This window comes from Aulostomus chinensis, chromosome 2 (assembly GCF_037954235.1).
Source record: "Aulostomus chinensis isolate RoL2024-O1b breed Wild chromosome 2, RoL_Achi_v1.0, whole genome shotgun sequence".
Classification (NCBI taxonomy): domain Eukaryota; kingdom Metazoa; phylum Chordata; class Actinopteri; order Syngnathiformes; family Aulostomidae; genus Aulostomus; species Aulostomus chinensis.
In genome coordinates this window covers 16849009-16872446 of record NC_141321.1, presented here as the reverse complement: position 1 = coordinate 16872446, position 23438 = coordinate 16849009, and the positions used below count along the sequence as shown (strand labels likewise).

General features: G+C 40.0%; 2 protein-coding genes across 3 annotated transcripts in view; both read left to right on the top strand.

The window, feature by feature from the left end:
• Window positions 1-20295, top strand: part of LOC147269240 (ephrin type-A receptor 6-like) — a 55566-nt gene extending 35271 nt beyond the window's left edge. Inside the window, exons 9-20 of the mRNA XM_086181386.1 lie at window positions 9882-10006; window positions 10436-10598; window positions 11614-11719; window positions 13302-13372; window positions 15279-15404; window positions 16473-16658; window positions 16842-16903; window positions 16996-17205; window positions 17299-17448; window positions 17568-17761; window positions 18046-18195; window positions 19557-20295. Of these exons, the coding sequence (XP_086037512.1) occupies window positions 9882-10006; window positions 10436-10598; window positions 11614-11719; window positions 13302-13372; window positions 15279-15404; window positions 16473-16658; window positions 16842-16903; window positions 16996-17205; window positions 17299-17448; window positions 17568-17761; window positions 18046-18195; window positions 19557-19671 (1658 nt within the window). The 3' untranslated portion in view covers window positions 19672-20295. The remainder of the gene's footprint in view (window positions 1-9881; window positions 10007-10435; window positions 10599-11613; window positions 11720-13301; window positions 13373-15278; window positions 15405-16472; window positions 16659-16841; window positions 16904-16995; window positions 17206-17298; window positions 17449-17567; window positions 17762-18045; window positions 18196-19556) is intronic.
• A 1624-nt stretch (window positions 20296-21919) lies between these two features.
• arl6 (ARF like GTPase 6) overlaps window positions 21920-23438 on the top strand; it is a 7162-nt gene continuing 5643 nt past the window's right edge. For both annotated transcript variants that reach the window (XM_086181370.1, XM_086181375.1), the window contains exons 1-3: window positions 21920-22098; window positions 22934-23082; window positions 23248-23309. In XM_086181370.1, coding sequence (XP_086037496.1) covers window positions 22963-23082; window positions 23248-23309 — 182 coding nt within the window. In that variant the 5' untranslated portion in view covers window positions 21920-22098; window positions 22934-22962. The remainder of the gene's footprint in view (window positions 22099-22933; window positions 23083-23247; window positions 23310-23438) is intronic.

Below are 23438 nucleotides of genomic sequence, written 5' to 3'. Positions count from 1 at the left end.
TCAAGCACAACTGTTACCAGCATTCACCTGCCTCGGCCCTCGTCAGTAGTTCATCATTTAAAACTGCTAAATAGGGAAATCATTCTGCTGTTAGAAACTGGGTTTAAACTTCTTGAGGAATTAATTATTTATCAGGATTTCCAATAACTGATTTGCAACAATATTTTCTTGGATTTCAGATGAGACAGTTAGATCTTTACATAGGTGATGAAATAATCAGCCACATAATCATCCATCCATCCATCCATTTTCTATACCACTTATCTGTTAAGGGTTGGGGGGGGTGCGGGACTGACACCAGCTGACACTGGGCGAGTGGTGGGGTTCACCCTGGACGGGTCACCAGTCCATCACAGGGACATCAGGAGCAATTAGGGGTTCAGTATCTTGCTCAAGGACACTTGGACATGGTCACTGGGGGAAGTGATGATTGAACCAAGGACCCTTTGGTTGCTAGACAGCCTCTCTACCTCTGAGCCCCCCACATAATCCTTACCTTAAAAAAAATCTTAACATATCCAGATGAGGAAAAATTAAGTCAGGCAGAGAAGTGAGGTTTAAGCAAATGTCCACAATCATCAATGCATAGGAGGAAATACGGTTATGAGGCATTGTGGGTTGATTAATCATTAGATGGTCTGAAATAAGAAACTTGGCTTGTGCGAGATGGAGGTGTTGACCTCTGAAAATTTCATTCTTGCTTCTTAAATTTCACTGTTATAAGATTATAATGAAAATCACTGTCAGATCTCTCAGATTACAGATTTTATCAGTCATCCAAGGCGAAGTAGAAGCTGAATTGGTTATAAATAAACTTTTTTGAGGAGAACCCTTATCTAAAGCGGTTCTGTACATCTGCTTGAAGCTGTTCAGTATGTTATTTTTTGTTTGAGGGCACATGTAAGGATTCAGCAGACAATCTTGGAGAACAGTTAATATCTGATGAGTCTTATTCCCATAAAGTACCAAGTTAAAAAATATGACAAAGATGATCAGAAATAAAAACTTTCCATCGTTTAAATGTACATTAAATTTCTGGATTTTGTAGGGATGACCGGGACTGAACCAGCAATGGGTGTAGCAACCATTTTGCTATGATAAAATGTGACAAATTTCCCCACCATATGTTTTTTTAGGGTATGTTTAGACTTTCATAATGCACATTTCTGAAAGTGCTGCAGTACTGTATTTCTTAAAATTATTTGTTTTCTTAAAATTGTTGTCTTTTGTACCTTTAACTCAGAGGTTCATAACATGCAATGCACACAATGACAACATAAATATGTATGACAACTGAGTTCTGTGCTGCACAGCTAATTGCAAGTTGTGGTCTGTAGGTTACATGAAGTTCACATTCATTGTTTTTATATGTATTATTTGTGTGACTGTGGCACAGTGTAAGTAATGTACTGACACAATGCTTCAACAAACTAAACTAGCCTGTGAAACGCCTCATACTCCAGCTGTGCTGCATTGTTGCTGCATTTGTCCTCAAAATGATCTAATTGTAGCTTCCTGATCTATTTCATTTGTTTCAGGACATATGAATGAGACCTGTTTCTTTATAAATTATGAATTTTAATCACATTTACCTGCTGTACATGTTCATGTTACATATGTGATTCATAGATGCTGGACTACTCATGGCTGAGCTGCAGCTGAGTGCAGAGGAAGATATGGACTGTATGCATTAGTTGCAGGCAGAGATTTATTTCATTCATTTTTCAGCTAGATTTTTGCCCTTCTGAGCACCTTGTGTCATTTACCACAGTCTCTGTCTCACCATCCAACTTAATATGTCAATAGGTGAGGCAAAGCTCTGACCCTTGAATAGCGGAAAAAGACATTGTGACCTGAACCTTGTCTTAATTTGCTGAGCCCAGCTGACCCAAGGTCAAACACAGCTGGCAGTCCTCAAGGCTGCATTGTCTGGGGTTTGAATTAGGAAACTAAAAGTTCAACTGAAACCTGAACCTTTTATTCTAAGGACACGAATATTGATGGAATAATTGATGGAGCAGGATAAAATGAGGGAAGCATGGGGGTTGATTAATAAATCATATATGTGCACATATCTTCCATTTCAGTACGTGAAGGAAATCAGTGCTGAGATGAAATTGTAATGAGAAGTAGACTAAGGCTTTTATATCCGAGGCTTATATAGAAAGGGAATTGTGGGTATTTCTTCTAGTTTTTCTTTGTTTGCAGAAATGGTATCCTCACACTAGAAAAGATTGTCCCAGAACAATATTTTTGGTTGAGCTGATTGAATTGTAAGGAGATTATTCTATTTGTGAAGTGAACATGTCATGGATGCTTATTGCTTTTCCAGTTTTGGGGACTTAAAAGTTCGTCCTTTTACTTCAATAGATGACAAGAACAAAGGAAATCTGAATTCTTAACTCTTGGACTCCTAGTATTGTGATCAGGATGATGCTGTCAGATTTTTTGAAAAGTGATTGAAACTCTGAACATATCTACATCTCAATACCTAATAGGATGGGTGCTGGATCAAAAATACCTTGGAAAGTTTGAAAAAGAGAGAGATCTGCACACAAAATAGTTCCTGTTTCCCCAACGCTGCTGCTTGAAGCAATGTGAGGAATAGTGCTCGGACCGTCACGCATCACAAATAAAAGTCTTTCAAAGGGAATGGGTTTTTTTTGTGTGTGCAGATCTCTCTTTTGGAACTTTACAATGCGAATTGTTGAAGATGTACAATTGAAGTTGACCGCCGTGACAGAGAGTGAGGGTCAGTTAGCATTTGTTGTTGTGTATTCAAAAGGTGAAAAGACCTCAATCTATATAAATGAATTATTCTACATTCTATTTACGGTTCAAAAAGAGACTTCGCCTCTCGTAAATCAAACAACCTGATTTAGTTAACATTAAAGTTTTGGTGCAGCCTCAGTATCCATTACCAGTGCAATTGAGGCTGCAGCAAATCCTGGCAGAGCCCTCCACAACAGGGGGTCTGAGCCTGCCTCAGCAGGGAGTCCAGAGTACTCTGGTGGAAAGTGGAGTTGGGGTGGTGGAGGATGCGGGCCAGATGATGAAGAAGAACAATGAGGAAGAGCACTAACTTTGAATGGGATGAGACATGATAGAAGGACAGAGAGCAAGCAGTGGTGAGTAGGATGCAGAGGGGAGGCTAGAAGACAGAGAGGCTGGACCGGAGGGAGAAGGTGGGACTGATCCTGGCTCAGTTTCATCGTTGAATTACAGCAGACTTTTAATTCGTCTCAGTTGGTTTGGCTCATTTCTTGTAACAGATTTAATATTCTAAATGCTCCAAGTAGTGCATAGTGGATCCACAGTTCACCAACAAAGGCTGCCACTTTTCATGCTTCAAAACAAAATACATGTCAGAAAATTAGCTAGTACTAACATAACAAGTACCTCTTATTTTGAAATTTGACAGAAGTGGTCAAAATGGGAAATGTTCCCTCAGTATGGCAGTTGAACATCCGAATTTCAGCCTTCTCCACTTTATTATTGATAGTGAATTCTCAGTATAAATGTCTTTTTTTTATCAACATCACATCTGATAATGGTCTTACAATGCAGTACAACATGATTAATAGAAAGCTTAACACAATAAAGTAAAAAAATGCAATGAAATGCATATGAAACCCGAAAACACTACGTCACAATGTACCATGAATTGGTTCCTGTAAGATTTTTGAAAGTTCTCTTTGTTATTATCAAAATTCAACTGATGGCTAATTTACCAAATGAAGCAGTGGAAGCAGTCATGACAGAAGTCCCATATTGGTGCTAGCTGTGGAAAATATGGATGTCAGGCATGTTTTGAAGAGAGCAAGTTGAAAAGAGAAGCAGCGTGTTCAATATTGATCAGGGAGACTTAGGCATTAGAGAAATGTACAAATTGCATGCACATTCACATGCTCTTCTGGTCAAAACATCTGAGGACTGTGTGTATTTTTAGAAGTGAAATTTTATAACAGGTTCCATCACATGGTAGCAAGATGTCAAGTGTTATTGTGTGTGTGTGTGTGCGTGTGTGCGTGCGTGCGTGCGTGCGTGCGTGCGTGTGTGTGTGTGTGTGTGTGCGTGTGTGTATACGTCACTTCAGCAAGACTGATGGGAGGGAGTTGGAATACAATATAATCTCTGTAGTGGGGAAGAAGCAGCCTGTGGGGACATTCCCATTAGAGTGTTTAGAGATGATTAACTTGTCAAACTGCCTTTCCTCAGTAGATGTACTGTGCGCACACACGCACACACACGCACACATTGGTATAGTGTTTGCTGCAGCATCACCTATGGTTTGTTAATCACTATGTCTCTCTGACATCGGTACACACATGCATGTTTTTCCATATTTTACAGTTTGATTTAGATTAGAGTTTTTCAGCAGGAGTGTTTGTTTTTGTGTGGTAGAGAAATGACTTCTTCCATTTACAAGAGAGCAGTTAGTGACGTTCATTTCAAGCTTTAAGATCGAATATTTCTGAGCTTATTTTCAGTTATAAAGCAGCCCTGAATAGTATTAGTGGGGCAAGGACACATCAAAGTATTGTGGGATTTTACACATTATATGATTTCAGCTTCCACACTGTTTGAATGAAGTCAGCTTATGTGTCTTATAATTGGACTGGAAATTTTAGTCCAAAGGTTCATGGAGTCATTTAATATTTTAGCTGTTTAGTAAACAACAAAATACATTCTTCAAACACTCCAAAATAAATCCAAAATGAGGTGGTAACCTGTCCATGGAGGGAGAAAAATGGTAGCAGGAAATCTGCGCTTGCCTAAACTGCTATTAAGTGGATGCACATTGCCAATTAACACAGATGCTATGAGGTGATTCATATAATGGATTGGGATATTATGCCAATGATGGAATAACATCCAATCAAAAGCAGAATTAGCAATTGCCTGGATTATGCACAGAGAGGGAGGGGGTGATTAATTTGCAGTTGGCTTGCTATCTGTTTATGAATTGCGTATTAATGCCTCATCATGCTTTTAATTACGCTAAACCTATTCATCAGAATTACTACTAATTTCTCTTCCCTGTTGCCTGTGAGCTTGTCTAACCTTGATAAGTTAAAATGCTCCGTTGCATGAACATTTGTGTAGACTGGATTTTGGACTGCATTCAGCAATCTTAAAGTTTAATTATCTTTCAGTGTTGTTTCTGTAAGAGCTGCCCAAAATCTGTTTCATCATGGATTCTTAGAAGAGAGACATAATCACATTCGATGCCTATAAATAACTATATATATGTATATTTATATTTATATTTATATATGTAGTTGTAGCAAGACTAAAAGAACCAGAATGCAATGGGATATTGGTGTAACTTTGGCCTAGTGAGGCAAACACCTCTGTTTCCAACGAGGCTTGTAAGAAGTAAAGAGTCTGTCGATAAACTAGCTGGTAGCAGCACAGTGGATGCTGTGCCAGACTTGCAGTCGGGAGCTCCGAGTGCCAACAACATGAAGGGAAGTTAAATGGTGTGCATTTGAATAAACAACCCACAGTGTTGGTTGTTCCGCTTGTTGAAACGATTGGCCTCAACGCCTCGCGAGCCATCGACGCTGAGCCGAGTGAGCATGGATGATCTCTGCGCTTATGAACAGTGACCTGCACTCTGCTCAAAATATACTGTAGTTGCTCAGCAGAGCGTTATTCAACAAATATTCCTCCCACAAACTTCACTGCAGTGTTCTTTGAAGAGGCACACACAAGCAAAATGTTCTCCCTCTACAGCAGCACAGGGGAGACCACAAAGTAGAGGACACTGAGAAAACCTTTGTTGAGACTAAAGTTTGAACTAAAGATTGTACTTTTTTGGCTTTGAAAGAGTTTTTTTTCCATTATCTTGTTTTTTCAAGTTTGTAAGAACCAAAGCTATTGAATCATCTTTAATTGAAACAAATTGGATATTTGATGATGCAATGGATCTTATAGCTGCTCAAATTGCTCTTGTATTACAAATTTAAGCATCATTGGGACAAACATTTCCAGTTGTCACAACCAAAGCAGTGAAAGAAAACAGATCAATACAGTCTGTGTCTTGTCATCGGGGTGCACCCGGTAAACCAGTTCACCTACCAGATTTTCAAAATGGTGAGACATCACGGCCAAATCAAGATGATGCAGGACTTCAGACTCCTCCCAACACTCATTCATTTTATTTATTTTTTTTTAACTTTCGTGACCTTGTCTGGTTCTTTTTGTAATATTTCAATTTGTTTTTCATAATTAATTAAGGAGAGGTAAACAAGAGCGATGGGAGATTCTTCCCCTTTCTTTTCGCAGTGTCCTTTTCAGTGCATTTTTGCTCTTTTCTTTTGTCTCCTTCACCCTTTTCTCCAGTGAATTCTCTCCTGTGTTCAGCTCCTCTCCTCTGAGAATAAGGCTGAGATCTATTTATATGCTCAGATGCCGAGGAGATGCAACCTCATGGGAGTTCTTTACAGCCCCCCCTTCACTCCTCTTCCCTCTTCCCTCCCTATCCTCTCTTTATCTGTTTGAGCATGTATAGTTGAGTTAACCTATTTTCTCATCTTTTTTCACGTAAGAGGCTCAATAGTCTTTTGTTTCACAAATTTGATTCAACTGCAATCATCATAATTTAGCGGTTCCTTCAAGAAATCTAACTGGTAGATCAATTTTTCCTGAACTTCAAAATCCCCTTGCAAAAGAGACAAGTTTTGTTGTTGTTGTTTTCCAGAAAGTTCACATTTTCTAAAAATGTCCACGTGTTAAATAATCTAAAAGTCCAATAGACGGAAGCGCAGTGATACATACGAATGGTAATAGATACATAACATTATACTGCTGCAAACAGAAAGCGCCTCCAGTAATGTGACTCTGGCAAACAGCATTATCCCCCTAACTGGGGAAAGCCTATGCATATTTATCTGCCTGGTCACACTGAAAAACACCACTATTGCTTATTTTAACAAGACACTTATGGGTGTTGTTCTGGTCTTAGATGTGTTCTAACAGACTGATTAAAAAAAAGAGCACATAGTCATGGAAGTGCTTTTGTTTAAATGCAGTATCTGTTCCTTGTGAATCTGCAATGATCACACGTGCACCCGTGATCTTAGCTGCTGGAAAGCAAGCGAGATAAGTAATAATTCTATGATTTTATTTGGGATTATAACCTCAATTTGGAATAAACATAACTTTAAAATGAGTGGATTTTAACTAAACTGGCAACTGTTTGGTGAATGAGACAAGCATTTTGCAGCTGAAGAGAGTGAAACATGAATCCAGAGGCAGAAGTGTTAATATGAATAAGCAGATGTTTGACATAGATTCAACATATCAGTGATGAGGGTTTGGCTGTGACCCAAATGCTCATTCCCCGCTGCATCTGCAAGAAGTCACCGAAAGATTTGTTTGGAGTGGAGAAACAGAACTTTGAATGAACCTTTTTAGCATCTTTTTACTCGGTCTCATCAGTGTTGCATATGGTTTTTATCAGTTTAAAAAGTTTTTTGAAACTTTATTCCACATCTACTAAAAGAAATATGGTACTGGGTGCTCACAAGTGAAATTGACACGAAGGGGATAATTTGTCAGTGTTTTGGCCATTACTTGTCTTTGCTGTCCCCAACTGGCTAAGAAAAACTCAGTTGCAGTCGTTAAATAAGAAATAAGAAGTGAGAGTTTTGTCTCACCGGCTTGCCGTTCATGTAATTAACAAGATGAATGTCAATTAGTCACCAAAAATGACAGTAATTTATTCATGGCACGCATTAGCAAAGTAGCAAGTGTTGAGTTTCCTCTGCACTTTTGTACTGTACTCCTTTGTGAGTGCATGCTGTATATTTTCACCGCCTACCAATAATAACGGCAGCCAGGAGCCAGACGGCGGTATTCCTACATCTCGGATACCACCTGCCACCCAGACAGGAAGGGGTACATGTTACCAAGAATAACAAGGCTATCAGCAGATGTGTGATGTTGCTCTGCAGTTGTGTTCATTACAAAACACAGTGCAATTATTGATGAGATGTCACTTTTTTATTTTCCAAAGATTTCATTAATGTAGATGATGTTTCCTTTGATCATTCTAATAAATTATCTAACTGACATGGCAATTCTCACTTTGCCAGTTGTGGAATGACACAAGTACAGACATTCTGTGTCTCGGTGTCACAGAAAGGACATCATTCACAATTTGATGTGCACAGAGAAATGCAAGTGACTCAAGTTATAAGTCTTGAATTTGTGCATTGGAATGTGGAAGTAGGAGCCATCTTAAATTTACATATTTGTCACCTAAAGCGTGCACTTTTACAGCAGTCAGCATCAAACTCTCGCTTTCTGTGCAGCGTTCTCTCTGCTCTTTTTTTTTTTTTCGAAGCTACCAGCTGAAATGCTTGAGCTGCTGAAGTGTGAAGCATCATGTCTGCTGCTAGAAAACCTTGGCTTCCTGGCACAATGTCACATCTGCACCCTGATGAATACAACTTAATATAGTGACATATCCCCTTTGAGAAATGCTCCATCCAGGCTGCGGCCTTGTGTTTAGGTTATCTATGTATCTGAGTGGTATGACAGTTTAAAACATTAGCCAAGAGCTGAATTGGTATTCCAGCTGCGAGCTCCTGAACAGCGCACTCGACAACAGAGGGAGTGGATCTATTAGTTTGCCAAATCATGTTCTGTTCAAGTGAAGGCTTTATGAATAATTGATGGTAAATATTTGAATCTCTGCGAGCTGATTCTTAGCCTCCTCTGCAGCCTTGTGTAAGTTATCCTCCCAAATCTGACAAGCACAATAAACAGTGGCTATAGGTCCAGTTGTCAGGTTAACAAAAATGAACAAAAATGATTCATCTTACTGAGAGTGGACAAAAATGGTAATTCTTTGGATATTTTGCAATATGGAACAATCTATCTTTCTAGCAAGTTGTTCCATCTCTCAAAAGTAGTTTAACGCTACATAATCCACTTTTTTAATACCAAATATGTTACATGAGCCACTTTCCTGCGCCTCTGTGTCCACTTAATTTTCATTCCGGAGTTCCATCCATCCATCGTCTTCTTATCTGCTTGTTCCTGTTAAGGGTTGCGGGGGGGGGGGGGGGGGGGTGGGAGCCTATCCCAGCAGCTATGGGCAAGAGGCGGGGTTCACCCTGGACAGGTCACCAGTCCATCAAAGGACCAACACATAGAGACAGACAACCATTCACACTCACAGTCACACCTACGGTCAATTTAGAGTATCAATCAGCCTCGTCCCCTCTTGATGTCTCTGGACTGTGGGAGGAAGCTGGAGTACCAGAGAGAACCCACACAGGAACAGGGAGAACATGGAGACTCACACAGAAAGATCCTGTGATGGAGCCGGGACTGGAACCCTGAACCTTCTTGCTGTGAACCACTGCACCACCGTGCCGCCTCATTTTGGAGTTGTTTGTTCAAATGTGTTTTGATGGCTGAAGACATTTTTGGAATGGGTTTGGTTGCAGCCTCTTTGAACTCAGTGGACTCAGTTTGGAGTTCACTTCACTGACCTTAAATAAATGTGTGCTATAACTCACTGGCCCTGTCTCCCGGGAGTCTAACCCAGGTGACACAAGGTTGTGGAGTCCAGCTTCAGAATTCAGTCAGTCTTTTTGCCGACGCGTCTCATAATTTTATGTCAGTATTCTTTTTTTTATTTAGAAGATGAAGATCAAGTCAAGATAGATTAAGATTCACTCATTTTCACCAAATATATGTGAGTGTATATATATATATATATATATATATATTTTTTTTTTTTTTTTTTTTTTTTTACAGTTTTTAAAGAGTACAGAATACCTATCCGATGTCTGAGATGATCCGTAATAATGGGAAACACTTCTCCTCTAGTCTCAGCGGACCCTTCCCTCTTGCCTCCTCAGGTCCCGCTCTGGTGGGTGTCGTCAGGAGGGACTGGGCCTCTCAAAACAGCATCGCCCTCTCATGGGCAGAAGAGGAACACCTGCCCTCTGACATAGTGGACTATGAAGTCAAATACTTTGAAAAGGTGGTGTCTCTCCCCGTACTACACAAAAATTAAGAAGCCTTTATTTCTGAAACAGTTTTTTATACATGATATCTGCCTAATGGGAATAGTGAACTGTATTATAACAGTAATCACTTACAAAAGTTATTCCGCCACTAAAATGCACCATAAGTGATGAAATGCACAGTAAAGAATAATCACACTGCTCAGAACAATGTGCATGGCTCTCATACAGAGGCCCAAATGTGCAGCACTAGTGTGGCACATTCATAATTCACTTCTCTCTCTGTCTGCTTCACCATCTGCTCTGGTGGTTAACAAGATAGAAATGATGTGTTTGGTTCAGATGTTGCTGTGATAATGGCTTTATGCAAACATGCTTATGCAAACACCTTCCTGCAATATTGTACTTTGTTTATCATTTCTGCCAATCTGCTTCTACTTCTCAAGGAACAAGAACAGCTGAGTTACTCATCAACTCGCACCAAAAACCCCAGTGTGGTGGTCACTGGCCTCAGACCCTCAACCGTCTACGTTTTCCACGTGCGTGCTCGCACTTCCGCTGGCTACACAGCCTACAGCCACAACTTTGAGTTTGCCACTGCAGCTGAAGGTATGATGAGAAGGAATTTTGCCAGTATAGTTCATATAAATAGGACCGATGTTTAATCTTACAGGAAGTGCCCTTAATATTTAAGCCCTGCTGGGTTTTTAAACAATGAGTAGGACAGGAAAGGAGTTCTAGAGTTAGACACCAACCATCTGTGTTGATCAACAACCCTATAAAATCCCCAGAGACATTTTATGGTCTTTCTTTTCTATGGATCAGTGAAACTCATCAATGCTTCCTCAGGCATGAGTCCATTTATTTAAATGGTTTTATGCTCTGTACGTTTGATTCGGGCTTTGCTGTTGTGCTTACAACAGTTTTCCTGTACACGTAACACTCTGCTGGTGCTAAATCTGAAATATTCAGGGATGAGCAGCCTCCTACAAGATGTAGGTGCTCAACCTTTGCGGTCCCACCCACCAACATGCATGCTCACACATGAATGCTTAACCTAGGTTTACCACATAGGCTGTTCTCTACCACAATCTCACATAATTTCATGTTCCATGGAGTTGGAGTTGGTTTTGTTTTACCAAGACATCAGAATAAAATTGGAGGAGTGGAAAGACCAACAAAGTTAAACTGGGTATTATTTACACATTTATTGTAAATACGGTAATGTGATATGCCAGATACTGACTGATATGCCAAAATGCTCAAGGATGAACTTGTTGTGAACATGAACATCTTCTTTTCTTGTGTTCCATTGTTTGCCTCCAAATGAGATTGTAGTGAAGAGGAGCTTACATAGTTCTAGTTTTTGCACATGAATATTAAGGAAGGCAGGTTATTCAAAGTAGAATGTCTTTAAATTTTCATTGAACATGGTGACTTGCTTTAACCTGAATTGGAACAGGATCTCAGTTAGTTTACATGGATTACAGTTGAGACTTGTCTTTTTAGGTAACTTGATACATCTAAGATGGGCATGGGCCTCATTTCATGAGGAAATGACTGACTTTCCTCCAATTTACCATGTAAAACCTTATTTTTAGGGTCATTTTCTCATTTATTTCAGCTCCTGATATGGCAGATCAGGGTCAAGTGCTGGTGGTGGTCACTGCTTCGGTTGGAGGTTTCTCCTTGCTGGTCATCCTCACCCTCTTTCTCCTCATCACTGGACGGTAAGAGTTGTTACTGTTAACACACACACACACACACACACACACACACACACACACACACACACACACACACACACACACACACACACACACACACACACACACACACTCTTCCCTGTCTCTTCTAATAATCTCATGTGTGATGCCAAAACCAGAGGTCTGTTAATGGACTCTCTTTTGCCACCAAGCAGACACTCCTATTTTCCAAATGGCTGAACCAATTTTCTGCCTAATTACTCAGCTTGTACCGGCCGTTTGATGCGTTCCATTAACTTCCACAGGTTAGCTCAGACTTTTGTCTTCAATGAGCTTCTGGTTCACAGGGTTTTATCATTTGCAGCACTTAATAACAAACAATGAAAAATGATGCAGAAACAGTAGATTTGCACCTAATTGTGATCTGATCTGAAGGAAGATCTTCAACATAAATTGCAAAGTTCAGCATGATGCAAATCCTTAAACTATGCTTGAACTTTGCTAGTCATTCCCCAAAAACACATGATCAATTTCCTGTATAAAGATGCATTTTCCTTTTTTTCAAATGCAAAAAAAACAACAACAAAAAATAGAGTGTTTTAGGAAAAGACTGAATTCCTTGGAGCATTTTAGCCAATTTATCCTCAGTTCTTTTCACAATTGGAGCCAATACAAAACCTGTTGCTATTAGATGAGATTAGATTCCAGAGTAACATGTAGGATTCATTCATTCTTTGGAATGGAATGGGCCCCAGTATGGATCCGTCCGACTGATTGATCGCTTACCTCTGCTCCATCCCTCCTTCTCTATGGAAACTGAGCTTTGAAAGCCTTTGACAACAAAGGCTGCGACTAGGTTAAAAATAGCAAAATGGAAGAAATTAAAAGAACTACGTACAAAACAAGAATTAATATTGCTCTAAAGGAATGGATTACAGAGAGAAACAAGTTTTACTGCTTTGCCAGAAACCAATTTAAACCTGTTTTTTGGCAGTTTTTTGAGAGTGATAATTCATTTTCACTTATTTGTTATGTCAGACTTGTTTTCTGCTAACAACAGGAGTTCATCTCTTGCACAAAACTTTGAGGGTTTTAGTAACTGACAAAGCTTGAAGAAGGAGTTCTACTATTAAAATATGTTTGTTTTCATTAAAACATCTAAAAAAATTCTATGTTTTGTATAGTTGTGTGCTTACACTATCCCAGAAATCACCAGTAATTGCCAGAGCCATAGAAGTTCATATTGAATGGTGCCTGTCACTGGCATCACATCCCTCTCTATGTCCAACGTGTTCATAAATGGACTTTTGTCATCACTGTTTTGAACACAGACACTGTGGCGGATATTCATGGTTCGTGACATGAATCAACATAAAGCCAACAGAACTTTAAGACTTGGCCTCACTATGAATCGTGCCTGAGCCATGTCAGATTCAGCAGCAGCTGAGGTTGTTTGACAGTGAAGACGACAACTCCCACGATCCCTTCAGGATGTCATCAATTTCCATCTGTTGATGCTGAGGGACACCAGCCGAAATTACACACTGTGCTTTTAATGCGGTTTAATGCGACGATGACTCTTTCTTCATAATGTTCACCTGTGCAGGTGTCAGGGGTACATCAAAGCTAGAATGAAGTCCGAGGAGAAGAGGAGGACACGATTCCACAGTGGACATGGTAGCATGGATTTGTTTTTTTATTTGTTAGTGTGTGTTTTTCTCACAGGTGGTGATGTAAGCTTTAACAGATTTCTTTCTCCGTCACGAAGAGATTTAGAGTCGTCCAAATTTGAACTGTGACTTCAGAGTATACGATCTCTTTTGTGGCGTCTTTGTCACAAGGTTTGCTCTTTCTCTCTCTCTGGTTTGTCTCTGGATGTTCAATTCTTCATTTGACAGGTCTGCCCGTCCCTTATACTGCACACACTTCAGTCAGGTTTTGATGAATTTTTAGAAATGTTGCTTGTTTTCATTAATCCAACACTCACAGTATATTATTGACCCACAATGGTTTCGACAAAACTTTGGTAACCACTGTTCCAACTTCTGAATTAAAGGACAAATGTGGTTTTAAAAAAGGTCATGATTACATAAACAGGAAATTGTTTCTTTGCTGAAGAACAAAATTGTATCCTGGAATTTACAGAGAGTTCTAGAGGGATTCAGTCTGAGGTATGAAGGGGCTCACCAACTGTATGGCTGTCTCCGGGAGTTGTAATGGATTCCAGGACACGAGGGCTTATGAATTATAAAATATAGCAACATGCTGACCTTGCAATAGTTCCACACATATCAACATCTTGTGTTTGTGCAGGGAAATTGACTGAAGGCCTGGTGGCTCTAAGCTGGTCGGAGTAATAGAGATAGCCTGAGAATGTGTTGTGTTTGTTTTTTCTTCATGTTGACTTCTGTGTCTCAAGAAAGTTAAATGGAGTTTTGCTGCAGTTAGCGATTGTGATTTTATTATTTTACTTACCGGAAATTAAAAGTTATAGCTCCAACTTCCCTAATAGTTGAAACACTTTGCAGTTTTTGTTTGTTTGTGCTGTTGTGCGCTGGGTTGGTATCACCCAGCAATGAGTCAAAAAAAAAAAGGCTTGTTCTATTATAGAGCTGAGTTCAGACACCCTGGGGACAGAAGTAGAACGTAGACTCCAAACTGGAATCTCTCTCAGACGAAGCCTTGAACCCTCTCCAATATGAGCTGACACAGCTATAAAGTACATTTAGTCCCCGGCTCATCTGCTCTGGGTGTAACAGGGGCTGCTTTAAGTTATCATTTGTGCCAGTCATCATGCTCAGTACTCACCGCTGCAAGGTCCCCTGCCTCAGCCAGAAGAGTCAAAGCTTGGCTGCCTGCTATGACTTGATCCACTGCTCTGGGACATTCTCTCAGGTTGTTCCTTCGCTATGTTCTTTTTCTTCACGTCTCAGCTAAATAGCTTAAACACCTTATTACAGCTCTAAATACACCAATGATTGCAGCTCCATCTAGCTAAACCAAGAGTAAGCTCTTCTGGCATCATCCTCTCAACTAAAGTATTACACTACACGCTTCAGCGTAACAGAGTTTACTTCAGGGTGTTGTTTTGCAATCACTACTTTACAGTATGTTGGCAAAACTCCTAGACTGTGAATACAAATGGGAGATTTATAATTGAGGTTTTTCACCAGAGGTAGGATAAGTAAGTGTTTTGACACCGGGGTTGAATAGATCAAATGTTGCATTTTCAAATATTTCCAGCAAAAGGGAGATTCTGGGATGTGGTTCTATAAACTTGCGCGGATGATCAACGTATCATTGCCATCCCTTGTATCTCCAGATTGTCATCTGATCGGATTTAAATACATGTGCCCTCTGTCAGTAATATTGACAAACACCACACATGAAATTGTAAATGCAAGTAGATAAATCAACCCAAATTTATGATAATAAATGACTAATCACATGAATAGCCTGCATAATTATTTCTCTAATGTTAAATTTTATTTGGCAGCAGGAGATAATTTAATCTTTATTTCCTATTTCATTATCTTCCACAGAAAAATTGACTCTAAGAATGTTGTGGATTTTTCCCTTCCAGTTCCCTTCTCTGGGATAAAGACTTACGTGGATCCAGACACGTATGAAGACCCCACTCAGGCTGTGGAGGAATTCGCTAAAGAGATCGACCCCTCATACATATGCATAGAGAGGGTGATCGGTGCAGGTAAAAATCCCATGGAGATACTTTATATACGTACAGTCTAGTATTTACTGAGACGGTGCAATAGGAACACAAATGAATGGAATTTGAAATCAGGGGAACATCCAGCTTTGAATGATGCAGAGAGAACTGCTTCAGCGTACACTTCATCGCTGTTCTTACGGCGTAAATTAAGGAGAACTGGGGTGCCAACTAAAAAGGTGTCTTGCTAATACGTGCACTCCTGCATCTGGAAAGAAAGTATAGAGACACAGACTGAGTGTGACCCACTTTTCCTCAAACAAAACTTCTGACGTGTACTCGAATGTGTCCTGTGAAAAATACAAATATATATTTATTAATATAATATTTTCCGTGTGAAGGATGAATTAAGATTCTGATGTCAGCACCCCGGGAGCAGGAATATAGCATGAATTCTATCACAGATTATTCAGAGTGAGCAATTGTATAAATCAGGGAGGTGTTTCCTAAAATGATGGCAGTTTCTTTCACTTGTTTCAGAAAAGATTCAATTTTATGTCTAATAACATTTTAATTTTATTAGAAATGTTAAACCACATGAAGTCAGTTTAAAATATTTATAGCCGTTGTAAGCGAGCTGATATGGAACAGCACCTTAAAGGAGAGAAGAGCCGCCGCCGCAGCTGCTGAAAACCCATTAAACCCAACAGATCGAGACTCTGCTCTGCTTAACTCCTGAGTAATGTGGCCTCCAGTTAACTATTTTGTAACGTGGGCTTCATCTAGTGGAGGTAGTGTGTCATTACCCTTTAAAGAGCAGTAATGAAATGTCGTCTCTCCTCTGTTACAACTTCAGTTAACTAACTATTTCGATCTATAATTCACCTGATATATTTCTCCTTAACTTCCCATATTAGATTTTAACCAGGCCAACTGTTTACTACAGGAAACATTATAAATGGCAATAAGCACTGTTGGGATAAAAATAAATTCCTGAATCTGCAGTCTTAGTCTTAGAACCGCATTCAAAATCTTGTTTATTATTTTAACAGCACTAAAAATTAGGTTTATGACACAGTGACTGTGGAAGTGAATGTCTTGTTTCCGCAGGTGAATTCGGAGAGGTCTGTAGTGGCCGATTGCGTGTCCCTGGAAGGATGGACATTGCTGTGGCTATAAAGACACTTAAAGGGGGTTTTATGGAGCAACAGAGGCAGGAATTCTTGCGCGAGGCATCAATCATGGGACAGTTTAACAACCCTAACATCATCCGACTTGAGGGAGTGGTCACCAGGAGTAAGTTATATATGTGTGTGTTGGGTTAAAATTGAAATGGTTGTTCTAGGATTGAGACTTGGTTTTAGGTTTGGGTTGGTTGGAGACAATGGAGGTTTAGCTTATGTGTATGTGTGTATGTTATTGCATTTTTTGTAATAAACATCTATCTTTATCTTCCTGGTGTTTTTACCTTCACCTCAGGCAGACCAGTGATGATCGTGGTGGAGTACATGGAAAATGGAGCGCTTGATTCTTTCTTACGAGTGAGAAGAATGCATTTTCGCACACATGATCTGTTTGACAAAATCCTCTTCCTCCAGTAGTGTTCCTCATTTATTTCTTACGCCCTCTCCAGACACGTGACGGTCAGTTCACAGTACTCCAGCTGGTGGGGATGATGCGTGGCATCGCAGTGGGCATGACCTACCTCTCAGATATGGGCTACATTCACAGAGATCTCGCTGCGCGCAATATCTTGGTGGATGAAAACCTGGTGTGTAAGGTGTCAGATTTCGGTATGTCCAGGATCCTGGAGGATGACACTGAAGCAGCGTACACAGCCACAGTGAGTCGCAGAGGAACTTTGTCTGACAGTTAAGTGCAGTGACGCACTGTGAATATCTTCCAAACAGATATTTTCACTTTTTCTTTTCTTCAGGGGGGAAAGATACCGATACGCTGGACAGCACCAGAGGCTATCGCTTATGGAAAGTTTTCCTCATCCAGTGATGTGTGGAGTTATGGCATCGTCATGTGGGAAGTGATGTCATATGGCGAGAGGCCTTACTGGGAGATGTCTAATCAAGATGTAAGCAAAGTACCAGCAAACTAAGATATAAATTTAGTTCCTTCTATGAGAATAACAATAAAACATTTAAATGCAAGTGGAATTTTATAGATAAATCTGCACTCTGCTGATCATCTCAGGTCATTTTATCCATTGAAGAAGGCTACCGTCTACCCGCACCAATGGGCTGCCCTGTGACGCTGCACCAGCTGATGTTGCACTGCTGGCAGAAGGAGTATGGTCAGCGACCTCGCTTCAACAACGTGCTCTCCTTCCTGGATAGAATCATAATCAACCCCAGTAGCTTGCTTACGCTGGTGAATGATGTACAGAAGTCAGTATCAGCTCTCACACACACTGCATACCAGTTGTTACGTATATTATGGCCTACGAACTTGTGTGTACATGTTTACTACTTATTACCCAAAAATAAATACTTTGAGATGTATAAGATTTTCTCTGTTGAGATGCTGTAGCTCATCATGTTGAATATCTTTTTAATGTTCCCTTTTTGGACATAATTACAAGAAGCTCCAACATTCCAACTTCAATTGAAATCTGCTGAATAGTGTAAAATATGTGTTGTCTGATGGTGTATCTTCCCGCGTGTTGTGGTAGCTTCCCAGACTCCCCAGACGACATGCCAGACTACCCTCTTTTCATCTCGATCGGCGACTGGCTCGACTCCATCAAGATGAGCCAGTATAAGAACAACTTCATTGCAGCTGGATACACAACACTGGATTCCATTTCAACCATGAGCACAGAGTGAGTACACAAAATGTTCTAAGGTGCCTGTATCAAATAAAATAGGGCACACATAGAAATTGAGATAGCGACACTGAGTGGGATTTTAGACATTTGTTTTGAATGTCTAATGTTATACATTAGATGCTAAAATGAAATGGTCCCATCATTGAGATGAGAACATAAGTGGATAGACAGCTCAGCCATCAAAGTAATACAGTACATGATGAAACAATGTGTAATAGAAGTTTGAAATGTCAGTCAAGGATTCAGCTGAGCGACACCTGTCAAACTCTTAGACCGCAAAGACGGTAACTGTTGTCACTTGAACTAAGAGACTCTACTGAAGTCAGAGATTTAAATTCTTTGTTTGTGATATAAAAAAAATCCTATGGAGGAGATCATATAGCAAAGTTAGTGCATCTTTTTATGTCTGTGTGAAAGTACTTTCATTGGTCCATCCTCCGCCCATTCACTTAGATTCATTTAAATCACTGCGGTAGTTTTTACATAATCTTGCTTAACTTGAAAGAGACAACAGATGCAGGCAGAAGCCTTTGGAAGATAAATATAATACAGATTACCATTTATGACACAATCTTTTGACAGTTTGTGGTGTTTACCTCCTGTAAATTCTAGTATATCCTTTTGTTCTTCTTCCTCCTGTAACCTGCAAAGACACATACTGTGTAGTTCAAACTGGCCACAGGTTCAAGTGATATGGAAAAGTTAAAAGGACTTTTTGGGAAATATTTGTTATCAGAGCCAAACAAGTGTGTGTAAGCTAGGGAGATGTGACCATCAGACTGGCTGACTGCTAGTTAGCATAGCACAAGAAATGGTAGTGGGTGGTAACTGTTAGCAAATCAGTTTTTTTGCACTCTCAGCTGCCAAGAAAAGGTTCAGGATGTTAGTTTATCCTGAAGTTATCCTCCTCATCCTCTCTTACAAAACTGACCATAATTGGTCCATGGTCCAATTGACCATACTCTTCTACTCATCAGCAAATGTGTTGTTTTCTTGACTAAGTTTTGAGGTGCTGTTTTTAAATTAGCACGCCCTGTTAGGAAAGTAGTTCTGGCTTAATTTTGCACTCTATTAAAAAAAAAAGTAACAGCCCTCGTTCAATCCAGGCAAACTCTTCCCTCATGCTACCTTTCGTTGTGCAAAGCTAACTAGCGTGGGTCTCAGCTTCCGAATGCACACACAGAGCAGAGTAGAGCAATAATCTGTTCTTGTCTCTGTGGAGGATGGACAATGAGCGTATTTCCCAAGAAGCTGGCACGTTTCTTTGATTACATGGGTGTCTTGATGTACAACTAGTTGTGCTGCTCTTATCAAACCATCAAATCAAAGTTGTTTACATTTTTCCCTCCCCTCAGCGACATCAGGCGGATTGGGATCTGTTTGATTGGCCACCAGAGGAGGATCATTAGCAGCATACAGTCTCTCCGTCTGCAGTTTCATCATATCCAACAGAGTGGCTTTCAGGTGTGAGACCACGGCACAAAGGCAGACTGGAATCGAAGTTCCTTGGCATCGTCATTCAATTAATTGCACACCAGACTGTTAGGTTTAACAGGTATCACACACTGCTCATGTGAGAGTAGTCCACTGCTCCACCACATGACACCCATCATCATCTTATGGATCATCAATGCAGCCTCCACAACAACCAACCTCTGTCAGTTCTGGCCAAATGTGGTCTCTTTAATATCTCAGCAATTGTTAGCAATCACTTGAATTTAGGATTTATTTCTAGTGTCAATTCAAGTGTTCACCAATACCTCTTCTCTTTCCAAGTGACAATCCAATGGTTTTGACTGACTGCGAATGGTCTCAAGTCTGATACCTCATGACTGATGATAATGTGGAGAGGATTTATGGTTATGTGTTTGGGATTTTAATAACAACTTTTCGGCTGGTATATGAAGTATTTCAACTGAAATAAAGATTGAAAAAAAATACAGTTTTTTGAACCGAAGACCGCTGAATGTCAAAAGATTTTATAGAAAAGTGTTCTACCCTCATGATAATGCAATGTGTCTTGTACTAAAAGTCTTGTGAAAGGTGTATGTTTTACTCAATATGTTTGTTCCTTAATAAACAACCCTATTTTAATACTTCGCTTCCTATTTGTTTTTAAAAGCAGATGGTTGACACACAGTTGTATCCATGGATACAGACTCATTCTCAAAAACGGTGTCCTCTTAACTGTCACTCGAGAGACACGTTTTCTGGACATGAAGAATTGCCAGGTGAGTGTGTCAAACAGGTGTTTATGGTAAAGGCAAAGGCAAACTTATTTGTACAGCACCATTCATACACAGGGCAATTCATAGTGCTTTACAGAGGGAAAGAGAGAAAGGAAAGTTAGAATCAGTTTAAAATTGAAAACATTAATTAAAACATTCAAAAATCATTTAAAATCAATAAAACAGTTTAAGATCAATTTGACAGCAGACAAATCAATATTAAATGAATCCATCAATACCAAATCACCCAGATCAATCCCAAATCAATACTATAAGAAGGCTGCAGTAAACAGCAGTGTTTTCAGCCCTGATTTAAATGAGCTGACAGTTTGTGCCCCCCTCAGAGGTTCAGGGAGTTTGTTCCACAGGTGTGGACCACAGAAGCTGAAAGCAGCTTCACCCTGCTTGGTTCTGACCCCGGGGACGCTGAGTAGACCCGTCCCTGATGACCTGAGGGGTCTGGATGCTTCATACCCAGCCAGCAGCTCTGACATGTATTGAGGCCCAAGCCCGTTCAGTGACTTATAGACCAGTAACAGGATTTTGAACTCAGTCCTTTGACACCCAGGGAGCCAGTGCAGTGATTTAAGGACAGGTGTAATGTGGTCCATGGTTCTTACTGCTGGTCAGGACTCTGGCAGCAGCATTTTGGTTGAGCTGCAGGTGCTTGATTGATTTTTTTTACTGAGACCTGGAAAGACACCATTACAATAATCTAGCCTACTAAGAATAAATGCAGGGACGAGTTTTTCCATGTCTTGTTTAGACAGAAATCCTTTGATTCGTGCAATGTTTTTGAGATGATAATAGGCTGATTTAGTGATAGTTTTTATGTGGCTCTTAAAATTCAGGTGGTAGGGTGCAGATGAGGGCATACACCCACCTTATGATACCAAAGGCCCTCTTTTTTTAGTGTGGGTGTAAAGTTTTCCATTTGATGTGATAGTTTTTTTAAATTGCTGACTCCATTTTCTTTTTACCTTAACTAAACCTGAAGTATATCTAAGTTGACCATACATACTCTAAGCTTGCATGTAAGCTAAAGAACAGGATTCCTTGTTTATTTTGTTCCATGTTAAAAGGGTACATGTTCTTCTGTCATCAGCTTCCCTTGCTATAACTCAGTAAAAGATTTCAGTTGTCAATCCACATGCAGCACAGTTATCTCCAATACTGGTCTCTCAGTATCTATGCACTTTTCTCCATTGTATAAATATAACCATTTTGCACCAAATGGAATTGGAGTTCCAATAATGAAACAATCTGCAGAATAAAAAACTGCAAAAACAGTTCAATTTAAAAAAAAGAAAAAGAAAGGGTGTGTGTAAAAGCATAAAAAGTGTTTTTTTCTTTCTGTTTAATGTCATAGACCTGTTGTGTTTCAATAATCTGATGTCATTGCCTCGTGGCTCAGGCAAATGCTAAATTACACAGTTTATTCTCAAATTCTCCCAGTTGCATAATGCAGTTTGGCCTCCAGGTGGCAGACTAGAGTCAGCTCGCTGGTCACCCAGCAACAGCTCGGTGTAAATACCTCGGTGTTAGCCGGGGGAGCATGATAGACTCCGGGAGAAATGAATGAAACACAAGCCTGACACTTAAGAAATGAACTAGCAGAGGGTGGTGTTTAGTACATGTTGGAGTCAAAACCGCGAAGAAACAATCACAGGTAAAGTGAAGCTCTTCAGTAAGAACGCTCGTATGCTGCTTTACAAGCTAACGACTGCTGTAGTGTTAGCTAAAAGCTAATAAGTCCCATGTTTTTTTTCCAGCTTGACGTGTTTTTTGTATAAAAGCTGAGCTCAATCTAATAGAATTTGTGCCGTAGATTAACTACGTTGTATCGGACACTGCATATTTAATTCCTCTAAGCCACGGTCTGAACGGTAGCCTGTGCTAGCTAGCAGTGACAACAAGAGATTAACTGAATGGTTGTTAGCGAGTGTTAATTACGCTCCAATCTGGTTAGCTGAAGCTAAAGGTTAATGTTAAGAAATAGGGAGCTAGCTTGTGTCTTCACGTCTGCCATGGACTGTAGCCTTTACAACCACAAACACACAAATAACCCTGTTAAACCATGGACGTTACATCTAATGCGAGTGTTTATTCGTAACGTTATGTCATTAATTGCAAAACGTATTGTGGAGTCTCAGCTGCTGCACGATGGTAACAATGAGCAATTTAGTAAAGGAGAAGTGATGTTTCCCCGAGCAGTGGCAGCTGTAACAGGCCCCTTCACCACGATAAATTTAAAAAAAAAAGTGACCGTTAAAAGCAACACGTTATTTGTTTGATTTCTTGTATAACTCAAGAGATTTAATTGAAGGTAACTATTGCTATGAGACCTGTGGTATGAGAGCAGTGAGCCACTGCAGATCCCAAACAACTGGACAGTACAGACATAACTTTAGTAGAAATCAGAACAGATATTTTCTCCAGCTGAGGTGCTGACTTGATCTCCCTGGTCAGTTGTAATGTTAATTTTCTCTGTATAACTGTTACAGAGCAGACCAACAGCTGATGGTTGCTGCCAATGGGGCTGTTTGACAAGTTGGCAGGATGGCTGGGCTTGAAGAAAGAGGTGAATGTGTTGTGTCTCGGCTTAGACAACAGTGGTAAAACCACCATTATCAACCAGCTCAAGCCAACTAATGTAAGTAAATGTTTAAATGGATTAATAATGTGTCTGACAACACGCAATTTAAAAAATAAAAAGTTTACACATGATAACAGTTGAGCATATTTCGCACCGTACTGCCTGTGCATGTTTGGAATGTTCGACAGATTTCAGATAATTTAAGTTGCACTTGTCTTACAGGCCCAGGCACAAGACATTGTCCCAACCATCGGTTTCAGCATAGAGAAGTTCAAGACATCCAGGTAGCTGCTGGGTAGACAAAAACCAGTTTACACTAACGATTCACAGCGAGATGAGTTGAAGCCTGCAATGCATAGGGTCTGCAAAATTCTTACATCCGCTAGTTGACACTTCTGCATCCAGCCAAAACA